Source organism: Erpetoichthys calabaricus, chromosome 9 (genome assembly GCF_900747795.2).
Source record: "Erpetoichthys calabaricus chromosome 9, fErpCal1.3, whole genome shotgun sequence".
NCBI lineage: Eukaryota > Metazoa > Chordata > Cladistia > Polypteriformes > Polypteridae > Erpetoichthys > Erpetoichthys calabaricus.
The window spans coordinates 110539165-110551688 of NC_041402.2; the positions used below are offsets into that span (position 1 = coordinate 110539165).

The 12524-nt window shown below is 38.9% G+C and overlaps 1 protein-coding gene across 1 annotated transcript in view; it reads left to right on the forward strand.

Moving 5' to 3' along the window:
* ankrd27 (ankyrin repeat domain 27 (VPS9 domain)) overlaps positions 1-12524 on the forward strand; it is a 494306-nt gene that overhangs the window by 285703 nt on the left and 196079 nt on the right. The window contains exon 14 of the mRNA XM_051932226.1: positions 11664-11861. Within this exon, the coding sequence (XP_051788186.1) occupies positions 11664-11861 (198 nt within the window). The remainder of the gene's footprint in view (positions 1-11663; positions 11862-12524) is intronic.

A 12524-nucleotide genomic window follows, 5' to 3' on the forward strand; every position in this document is an offset into this window, starting at 1 on the left:
AAAAATTTAATCTGTAGGGGTTCCAGGCCACGAGATCGCCCAGTCCCCTTTGGGCATTCTACCTAACATAAATGAAATAGTCCTCTTTGTAGTTCGGGTTTTTCACGGAGTCACTTGATGCTGATGGTCATACAGACTTCTGGCTTTTAATCCATCCATCATTGTTGGAACATCATGGTGCTTTGGGTAGATGGTGGTGGCGCAGAATAGCATGTTTATTGAGGTGCTCATTTAACTGTATAATGACTGCCTTCTCTAGAATTTTACTTAAGAAAGGCAGGTTAGAGATGGGTCTATAATTTTCAAGAGCAGAGGGATCGAGATTATTTTTCTTAAGTAGGGGTTTAACTACCGCAGTCTTAAGACAGTCTGGGAAGACCCCCGTATCTAATGACGAATTTACTATGTCAAGAACATTATCACTAAGCACGCCCGATACTTCTTTGAAAAAATTTGTTGGTATTGGGTCAAGGGCACAGGTGGAGGGTTTCATTTGAGAAATTATTTTATGTAAATCAGGTAAATCTATCCTAGTGAAAGACTTTAATTTGTTTATTATGGGGTACTGGGGTTTAGGAGGATCCTATGTTATTTCTAATATCATTAATTTTTTGATTGAAAAATACAGCGATAGCCTCACAGGTTTTACTGGAAGTACTTAGGAGACATTCCTTTGAGTTACCTGGGTTTAACAGATGATCAATTGTCGAAAATAAGACTCTGGGATTACTAGCATTGTTATTTATAAGCTTAGAGAAATAGCAGCGCCTCTCAAGACGGACTGTGTTATTGTATAACCATAGACAGTTCAGAGACATGTTGAAAGATACTGACACAGAATTGCAAGATTTACCATATTACACAGCAGTAAGATGGCTAAGTTGTGAGAAAGTTATGAGCAGAGTATTTGAATTAAGAAAGGAAATAGGTGACTTCCTGGAAAGTAAAGGCAAGCCACAGCCATTACTATCTGATGAAGAGTGGGTATGGAAATTGGCCTTTGCTGCAGACATAACTAGTCATTTAAATTTTCTGAACCTAAAACTACAAGGAGAGAAAAATCTAGTTTCTGATCTATACACCCACCTAAAGGCCTTCAGATCTAAACTTGTCTTGTTTTTGGAACAAGTACAGGCCAACAACTTGACGCACTTTCAGCAGTGCAAGGTCTTCATGGCTGAAGCAACAGCTGAGTTCCCCACGTCATTTGCATCCGAGATCATCAAAGACCTCCAGCTGCAGTTTCAGGAGCGGTTTTCTGATTTGGATTCAAAGGCAGAAGAAGTGAGACTGTTTCAAAACCCATTTGAAGCAGATGTGGCCAGTTGCCCAGATGAACTGCAGCTGGAGGTCATTGAGTCGCAAGCAAATGACTTCCTTAGGGACAAGTTCAAAGAAGGACTGGTGGGTTTTTACCAGTTTTTGCCCAAGGAAGACTTTCCTAATGTCAAAACTTTTGCATCAAGGTACCTTTCAGTCTTTGGAACAACATACTTGTGTGAACAAACATTTTCAAGAATGAACAATTTGAGAACAAACTTGTCTGATGATAATCTCAGGTCACTGTTGATGTTAGGGACATCAAATCTAAAGCCAGAAATGTCTGCTATTTTGGCATCCAGGAAACAATTTCACCATTCCCACTAATACAGGTGTTCATGTGTAGTGTATCAATGTGTTATTAAATAATAACTGAATTAAATAATATTAAATAAATAATTAAAAACAACATCTATGTTTTGATTCTTTTTTATTTGGACCTCGAGTGTGTAGTCGGCCCCCAAACTGCTGTTTGATAGTTAATGCGGCCCTCGGGCTGAAAAGTTTGGAGACCCCTGGTATAGTGCTTTAGCCACTACAGACTTTCATAACAAACTGTATTACTTTTAAAATCCCATAGATGGTCCACTGAACTTTCTCTTCTTTTGTGAAAGCAATAATGAAACATTTTTCTTATTATTTTTTTCTTTTTTTCAATGGCAACTTAGCCATTGAAGTCAAGTGTTTGGGCTCATCATCGTTGCTGCAGTGTTACAAGAAAAGAAATGCAGTTTGAAATACAGGCATTTGAAAATCAAGAAACATACAATTAGGCTGTCACATTTATTTATATATATATATATATATATATATATATATATAATATTGTGAGAAATCTTCAATAAAGAATAAAGCATTCACAAAAACAAAGTGTTGGGGACCATCCCCGTATATTCACAGAGGTAACATTTGACAATGTTTATATTACAAAATGGCGTTTTTATACAGAGTTGTATTGTGGGAATAGGAAATGGTTGGCAGGAGGTGACGTTGCAACAGGAACTGGAAACAACGTCGTTCGATGAAAACTGGAAGTGATGTATTTTGGGAGCATCGGAAGTGACGTCATCTCACGTGACCGGAAGTGACGTTGTGGCGGCCATTTTGGAACCCGGAAGTGGTGTTATTTATTTTTCTTCGGTTTTCCTGTGGAGAGAAGAGATTCCAGTAAGTACCACGTGACAGCCCATCATCTCGCAATGTTTCACTCACCTTTAGACTTTTTGACTGCCTCCTAATCGCACGTGTGTAACAATATATATATTTTTTTTCAAATGTCTTTTGTAAAGCTCACACTTTAGTTTTCCTTACTTTACTTTGTTTCGAGGGGTCCTAGCCATTAACACTAGAATTACCAGTCTACGAAAAAACTCATAGATCCTGCCCACCTTAAAACCGTTCTCACCTCTCCTTTGTCTTCTAAATGTGCCGATTAACACGAGCAGCAAGCAGCCAGCTATTCCATCCCCCACCACCGCAGAACGTTCACTAAGTTTTCCCAGCTCATGCCTTGTTTGATTATCTCGGAGTGACTGAAGTGCTGGAGTTTTAGAGTGGAAATAATCCATATTACTAACCAAGTATGGTAAACCGGATGGCATGGACGCAGGTACACGGTGATGGGACCATGAGACATACTGCGCAGGCGCGTATAGCGTGCGTCTCATAAACCGTACGCGAAGTTGTATCCACCGCGAACGAAGGAGTCACGGCCCAAAAACGAAAGAGCTCAACTGACGTGAATGAGAAATGAAGCAACAACGCGCCTATAGCTAACGACACAGCCATACAAAAAAGAGGATTCTGCGCTGCAGCCCAGATTCAAACGGAAGAGGCTACGGCGGCCTCACAGGTCCACAATGATAGTACGGAAGGCGCAGGCGTCACCGCCATTTTGTGAGTGGCACTACTACGGAAGGCACAGGCGTCACCGCCATATTGTGAGTGGTACTACTGCGGGGTGAAGTTGGGAATAATGTGCTGCTTGGGATTGTACAAACTGCTGAACGCTTTACACCGAATTCAAACACAATACACCTCAACGATACAAACACAAGCCCACCTAGATAAGATCGATGAACGCAGGCACCTACAACGCGCGTCTGAAACTGCGGAAGCAAAGCAGGCACGGGTTCAAAATGAACGAGCTCGACTGACGGATATACAAACACAAGCCCGGCTGGATAAAATCAATGAACGCAGGCGCCTACAACGCGCTGCTGAAATGCCACAAGCAAAGCGGGCACGGCTCCAAGACGAACGAGCTCGACTAATGTATTTCAGGATACCCAACGCTGGGGGTAGGCGAGCGAAGCGAGCAGTGGGCGGAGCCCCCCTTGTAGATCGCTATTTGGAACACACGCATTTCATGTGTGTTCTGTTTCTACAGTAATCTGTGTAAACACATTTTTAAAACAGAAACGTTTTTCATATTTTAGTAGTAAATTACAAAATGTAGGCATAAACTATACAGTGTATGAAGCCTGAAGTCCAAAGATCAAGTAAACACTTTCACAAAAGGTTCAAAGATGATACAACAGCTTCCGTTGTGTAGCGGAAAGATTTGCTGACTTGTAATCAAGTGTCCCCGGTTCGATCCCCACTCACTCCTATATTTGCTATTTTCAGTAGTGAGCTGCTTCTTTGTTAATATTATACAGTACACACATACATTTGGTTTGCATCTGTAACACACGGTGTGCATTTATAGGACTTGTGAAAGTTGCCGTTTTTTTAACTTCTCTCTAAATCACAATCACGATACATACTACCGCCCCCCTACCCAGTGATCTGACGCTGTTATTTTTTTTTTTTTGAAACGGAATAACTGGAGATGTGAGTGGTGTTTTGAGACAATGGAACTGGACATTCATCTGGAGGGATAAAAGCTGACACACAAACGCTGGTGAATCTGCCTTCTTCGTATCTCACCATCACTTGATTTTTTTTTATTCAGTTTTATTGAGTGTTCCTGCTCATGTTGAATTAGTGTGCACCTTACGGTGTATGATGTCAAAAAAACACAGACGTAGGTATATATGATATTTGGGGTTATTCATTTTATGACCTGTATAGTACATTTCGGAAAACTTTGTGGCACGGATGCAACATTATTCATATTATTCATATTCATTCGCATCAACATCTTGCGGTTTGTAATCAGTGACTGCGTGTTTTTTTTTCCTGATCTTGCCAGTCTCCACATGTTGCTGTATGCTGTTTCTTTTGTACTCCAAGACATGCAGAGGATAGAATAGTACAGAGCAGCAAGTTCAGCGCTATATGCAATCATCAGATTCAGATGTTAACTGTTCACACACACGCAAGGATAGTCTTTCCTACATTTACAACGTGTGTACCTGTTACAATGTACACGCTTCTCTCTGTGCTGTGGTTCCTATTACACACCTGAAAGAGAGACAATATATGTGAAAACATCATCGCACTAATGCATATTATTTGAAAATGAACAGCGTCAGATCAGGTGTGGATTTATGTTGGCACTATTACTGAAAGAAAAAAAAGATCAACATGTGCGTTGATCCTGCAGCACTGAATAAGCTGACGCGCTATAACATCTCACCCCCCTCTCACTCTTTCAGTCACTAAATACAAACCGCAAGATGTTATGCGAATGAATATGAATAATATGAATAATGTTGCATCCGTGCCACAAAGTTTTCCGAAATGTACTATACAGGTCATAAAATGAATAATTCCAAATATCATATACAGTTAGGTCCATAAATATTTGGACAGACATCTTTTTTCTAATTTTGGGTCTGTACATTACCACAATGAATTTTAAATGAAACAACTCAGATGCAGTTGAAGTGCAGACTTTCAGCTTTAATTCAGTGGGGTGAACAAAACGATTGCATAAAAATGTGAGGCAACTAAAGCATTTTTTGAACACAATCCCTTCATTTCACGGGATCAAAAGTAATTGGACAATTGACTCAAAGGCTATTTCATGGGCAGGGGTGGGCAAGTCCGATATGTCATTATCAATTAAGCAGATAAAAGGCCTGGAGTTGATTTGAGGTGTGGTGCTTGCATGTGGAAGATTTTGCTGTGAACAGACAACATGCGGTCAAAGGAGCTCTCCATGCAGGTGAAAGAAGCCATCCTTAAGCTGCGAAAACAGAAAAAAATCCATCCGAGAAATTGCTACAATATTACGAGTGGCAGAATCTGCAGTTTGGTACATCCTGAGAAAGAAAGCAAGCACTGGTGAACTCAGCAACGCAAAAAGACCTGGACATCCACAGAAGACAACAGTGGTGGATGATCGCAGAATTATTTCCATGGTGAAGAGAAACCCCTTCACAACAGCCAACCAAGTGAACAACACTCTCCAGGGGGAAGGCGTATCGATATCCAAGTCTACCATAAAGAGAAGACTGCATGAAAGTAAATACAGATGGTGCACTGCAAGGTGCAAGCCACTCATTAGCCTCAAGAATAGAAAGGCTAGATTGGACTTTGCTAAAGAACATCTAAAAAAGCCAGCACAGTTCTGGAAAAACGTTCTTTGGACAGATGAAACCAAGATCAACCTCTACCAGAATGATGGCAAGAAAAAAGTATGGAGAAGGCATAGAACAGCTCATTATCCAAAGCATACCACATCATCTGTAAAACACAGTGGAGGCAGTGTGATGGCTTGGGTGTGCATGGCTGCCAGTGGCACTGGGACACTAGTGTTTATTGATGATGTGACACAGGACAGAAGCAGCCGAATGAATTCTGAGGTGTTCAGATACATACTGTCTGCTCAAATCCAGCTAAATGCAGTCAAATTGATTGGGCGGCATTTCATGACACAGATGTACAATGACCCAAAACCTACAGCCAAAGCAACCCAGGAGTTTATTAAAGCAAAGAAGTGGAAAATTCTTGAATGGCCAAGTCAGTCACCTGATCTTAACCCAATTGAGCATGCATTTCACTTGTTGAAGACTAAACTTCAGACAGAAAGGCCCACAAGCAAACAGCAACTGAAAGCCGCTGCAGTAAAGGCCTGGCAGAGCATTAAAAAGGAGGAAACCCAGCATCTGGTGATGTCCATGAGTTTAAGACTTCAGATTGTCATTGCCAGCAAAGGGTTTTCAACCAAGTATTAGAAATGAACATTTTATTTCCAGTTATTTCATTTGTCCAATTACTTTTGAGCCCCTGAAATGAAGGGATTGTGTTAAAAAAAATGCTTTAGTTGCCTCACATTTTTATGTAATCGTTTTGTTCACCCCACTGAATTAAAGCTGAAAGTCTGCACTTCAACTGCATCTGAGTTGTTTCATTTAAAATTCATTGTGGTAATGTACAGAACCAAAATTAGAAAAAAGTTGTCTCTGTCCAAATATTTATGGACCTAACTGTATACCTACATCTGTGTTTTTTTGACATCATACACCATAAGGTGCACACTAATTCAGCATGAGCAGGAACACTCAATAAAACTGAATAAAAAAAATCGTGAGATACGAAGAAGGCAGATTCGCCAGCGTTTGTGTGTCAGCTTTTATCCCTCCAGATGAGAGAATGTCCAGTTCCATTGTCTCAAAACGCCACTCACATCTCCAGTTATTCCGTTTCAAATAAAAAATAACAGCGTCAGATCCCTGGGTGGGTGGGCGGTAGTATGTATTGTGATCGTGATTTAGAGAGAATAAAAGTAAAAAAAAAAAAACGGTAACTTTTACAAGTCCTATAAATGCACACCATGTGTTACAGACGCAAACCAAATGTATGTGTGTACCGTATAATATTAACAAAAAGAAGAGCTCACTACTGAAAACGGCAAATATAGGAGTGAGTGGGTATCGAACCAGGAACTCTCGATTACAAGTCAGCAAATCTTACTGCTACGCCACAGAAGCTGTCGTATCATCCTTGAACCTTTTGTGAAAGTGTTTACTTGATCTTTGGACTTCAGGCTTCATACATATAGTTTATGCCTACATTTTGTCATTTACTACTAAAGTATGAGAAAACTTAGTGAACGTTCTGCGGCGGTGGGGGATGGAATAGCCGGCTGCTTGCTGCTCGTGTTAATGGGTGCATTTAGAAGACAAAAGAGAGCTGAGAACGGTTTTAAGGTGGGCCGGATCTATGAGTTTTTTCGTAGACTCTGGTAATTCTAGTGTTAAACCTACTGAATAACAAAGTGACTGAAGCACACTTGATATTTAAAAGGATTATACAGTAGATTTATATTAACTGTTGTGGACCTCAGGGGGTGCACCAGCTCCCCAAACCTGACAAGTTTCGAATGGTCATCTTTGGTATTGTTTTGTGTTAACAAGAAAATCCAAACCAAATCAGAAGTACAATGCTGCACTTTCATTAAGTGATGAAGATGATGGCACCTTGTCTACAGCCCCACAACCTCCAAGATTTAATAAAGTAAGATGTCTTGTCAGTTTTACTTGTTAAGTAGTTAATGCTTAACATGTAACATGTTTAATTTCTATTTTTTTACCTAGATAATGCATAACAAAGACAATATCACAAAACCTGCTTACTTGTCATTTTAAAAATTTTCTCAGTCAGGGGCAGAAAAAAATAGCACTTCCATTGTGATTGATGCAACTATTCTCAGGACAAACATGAAAAGATAAAATAATGGTGTCATCAGCGTATGGAAATACGATGTATGCATTTTGGTAACCTTGCTTTCAGCAGTTTCCCACAGTCATGGCACTCCTTATATTGAAGGTATTTTGTCTTTGCTCAGTACATGCTGTGTGCTCTGTAAATATTCTGTTCATTAATTCAAAAGAAAATGTTCTGCATGCTGGTGTTAAATTAAGGTATTTAAATTACACTTTTTTACAGGACCCAAATAAATGTAAAGTCCTTCTGCCAGGACAGCCTCTTTACAACATGCAGATATGTGCAGTGCCTTTTTCCAAGGGCTGTTTTCATGATTTGGAAATCAGTCAGTTCTGTGGGGCCTTCTGCTCAACTGTGTCTTTTTTCCAACAAATCACATCTTTGTATTTGACAGACTAATAATGTTGTGAAGTAAACATTTGCCCTCCCAGCATTGCATTTTCTTTTTCAAGTTTAAGTCATGCTTATAGACCCCATCACCAAGAAAGGCCATTCACTTGGAAGGTTTTTCTACAGTGATGCCTGAAAACTCTCATTGATATTATAATACCTTCATGTGCTGTGACAAAATATTTTGGAAATTTTATTTGTATAATTCCTTAACAAAACACATCCATAACAAAAACCACAGCTAACTTGACATTTTGATAATTTCTCACTCAGGGCCAGAATCACTAGTGCTACCATGAACACAAGGTAAGTAGTTTGTGACTCAAAACAAAGATAAAATAATGGTGTGATTATTATGGAAATACACTTATGTATGCATTTGGTATTTTTTTTAATTCACCTTACTATAATTGTCAATCAATGTTTGCCATATTAATTGCTAAGTTATGTAATGTAGCTTTAAAAAGCTGCAGCAGGTCTGGACCAGGTGAAACCCAGCAGAACCTGCCTGATCAGAATGCACTTGACAGTGAGTATAGTTTACACATAACACATAGTAGGTAGAGTAGCAATCAACTTCTCCCTGTATACGTTTTGATTTTGATATATCCCTTACATTAAATATTACTTCAGAACAGCAATGACAATGATGGCAAAGATGCAGGAAGACTTTATCAGCAAGCTCTTTAGCATCATACAGAGACTAGACAATTTAGAAAATACCATACAAATTACAAATACTGTACTTTTGTTGATGTGGAGCATCCTTTTCTCTTCCCCTCAACACAGGAGAATCTCTGAAGAATATGGATTCCATGTGTGAAGCCCGGGGTGCATACAGCCCCCATAACCCTGACACAGACAGGCTAGACGCAAGTTTGCTACACAGCTCAGTTTATCTACACGTGGGGGTGCATCCTTTGCTCCCCACAGCACAGCTCAGTGCAGCATCAAATGGCACACAATGCTTAGCCCCTTTTTTCTTTCTTTCCTTCTCTTCCTGTCTGCCTCTACTCCTCTTGGTAAACTTTGTCCGCCACCTCCCGACTCTGGCTTTCAGACTGGGGTGAGGTGGCTCCTTTTATTCAGCACCTAGGAGTGCTCCAGGTGGTTCATCAGGATTACCTGGAATCACTCCCAGGTGTAGTGGAAATCCATTATATTGCTCTACAGCTTCCCCTGCCAGCCCCCATGGAACTCAACAGGACTTCAGTCTTCACACATCATACACTTCATGTCAAAATTTTTTTAGTTAGTACTAAAACTAAAAAAAAGTTTGTCTTTTAGGTATGTGTTCAACATTTCTTGTATTTCCTGTCATCCTACACTTACATAGATCTTTGTAGACACAGAACACACATGAAATGCATGTGTTCCAAATAATGATATATTATTTACAGTATACAGCTCCAGGTACCTCACTCCCAAATAAACAAGGCTTAAGCTGGGAGAACGTTTTGCCCTTTCTATGGCGGTGGGTGGATGGGATAGCAGGCCGATTGTGCTGATCAATACGTTTACAAAACAAATGACGCTAAATGGAGAGGTGTGAAGGGATTTAACATGGGCCGGGATTAAAAAATTTTTCGTAGGCTTCAGGAATTCTAGTGTTATGGGGCAACAGTATAAAGGTTCGTTAATACAAAGGAATTCAGAAAGTGTGAGCGGAGATCTTTTAAGTAAGTAATAAGAATTGCAGAAAGTTAGGAAAACAGAGAAAAGTAAATGTAACCTCAAAGAAAGACAACAGCGAAAAGACAGAATTTTGTTTATTCTTATATATTGTCATACATATGCACATGGAAGGCAGTCTAAGGACTTAGCTACAGGGACAGGGGTTGATGAATCGCACTAATGCCTTTTCTCCCTCTCTCACAGACCTTCAGAAGGGAAGACGACTTAAAACTCCACCTACTTCTGGTAACAGACCACACCCATCTGCCAACCTCACTTCCCTTCCTATCCCACCTCTTCCTGCCCAGAAAGCATAAGGACCAGTCACCAGATCAGCCCGTTTTGACTCAGTCTTTATGAGTACTCTCTGCTTGTTGTTAGTGGTAGTGATAATACACGGGGTGGACTCCCCAAAACTTTATCATTGTCTTTCTGTTTTGTTCACAATATATAAAAACAACACAAGCTGCTTTTTTTCTTTTATGTAATCATTTCTGGCTCATTCATAAATAAGAACAATTATCAAAATATTAACGTAATTTACACAGTAACAGTGTTATTTCATCATTAACCCAAGAGGTTGCTTCCTGTAAGAGAAAATTACCCATCTTATATTTATAATTGTTTATTTTGCCTATGTTTAGCCATTTTCCTATGTTAAACAACTTTTACATGTTTTACTCAGTTTTTAACATTGCCCAGGTCTTTTTGAATTTTCTTTGCTGTCTCCTAGTTATGTGTTACCCCTTTAGTTCTGTTGTCATCTGCAAATTTCATTATTTTTCTAAATATTCCAGAATGTATGGCTGTAATATAAATCGGAGTATATTCAAACCAAACTTGCCTCCAGAAGTTACACTTTTTCACTATGGACATATTACTTGGGGACATTATTTGTATTTGACTATTTTTATAAGTTAATTGTGTCAGTACAAATGTGAGCTGTAAGAAAAGAGTTGCACTTCATGTTATTGGGGGTTTCAGAAAAGAAATTTAATACACTTTATTTAGCATGACACTAGGAAGTGGCTAAATGACTGTTCAGAGATGTGGCACATGACAGGATGTTTTTCCTTGTGAAAAGAACATACAACTTGATACTAATAGAAGAAAAAAACATTCTTTGCTGTCTTCTGAAAATTTCATTAACGATTAATTGTGAAAGCAGAATTTTAATGATCTAGGGTCCACCCCCACAATTTTTATCCTCCATTTAGAAATATTGAAAATAATAGAATAAGTTTTTTTAATAAACACTCATATTTCAATTATTGATCATCTCACAAGGGATCACCCATAGCTAAGGTTAGGTGAAGTGTACTAATGTGTACTAATGGGTTAGGTGCTGTAACCTAGGGACCCTGGGATGTACTGTGCAGGTTTGATATTGGATGGAATGAATGGTTAACCCTATTATAAATTTATAGGTGTACATCCCTATAGGTAGCCATTTTCATTTCCTTATGTTTGTTATTTTAATAAGATAGAGATTTAGTCTGGATATCTCCATGCGGTGCAGTGTTTATGGAAAAAAATGTTATGTCATACTTATTGTCAAGCAGTGAGAAATGTTATTGATAAAGTTTTTATAATGATATTCATCATTTGTTTTTGTTTATACATTGAAATGTTTTAATAATGAATTTTGTGTTTCTTTTTAGTGTGTCAAGGCACTGGTATACTACAATGTGTTCAGCTGTAGGTTAGATATTCAGAATGACAAAGGAGACACCCCCCTTCACATTGCTGCTCGTTGGGGTTATGAGGGCATCATTGAAGTGCTGCTGGAAAATGGGGCTAGCATGAACATTCAGAACAAAGCCAAGGATACTCCTTTTCAGTGTGCACTGAACTCTAAGGTACAAGTGATTAGAACAATTTTTTAACACAGTGATTAAATGATTTTGAAATAAAATCAGACTTTCTCTTGCATCTCAATGAATTAATTTATTATTTGAGTAAACTGAAATTTTATTTAATTTTTCACTTTTGGATATTTTGCCAAATTTAGAAATCATATGTTGGTGTCAGAGCATTGTGAGGATGATGGGTAGACATTTTAACTTTATATTCTTGATCCCAGTTAAGTTCATGGTTATGGGACTTTGTAACCTGTTCTAGTAGCACTGGATGCAATGCAGAAAACTCCCTTGGATAGTGTGCCAGTCCATTGCAAAAGTCCGTTCACACATACACCTACACTAACACAGAGCTAGATTGCAATTTCCAATTACCCAAACCAAAATGTCCTTGTGAATGCATAAGGACTAAAAAACACAAAAAACTCATACAGGCAAAAGGCACAATGTTAAAACTTTGTACAACAATTGGGAGATGAATTCAAACTTATGAAGGAATTAAATATTTACTTTGATTTTGGCAATGCCAGTAATTATGGAGGTTCTTTGCAATGTCCTCTGCAACTTTACAGTGTAAAGCATGCCTCTTTCCCACATTGGCTTGTGTAGGAAATAGCCACACATTTACTAATTTCCTTCTTGAAGTAAAGGTTTCTTTTCACC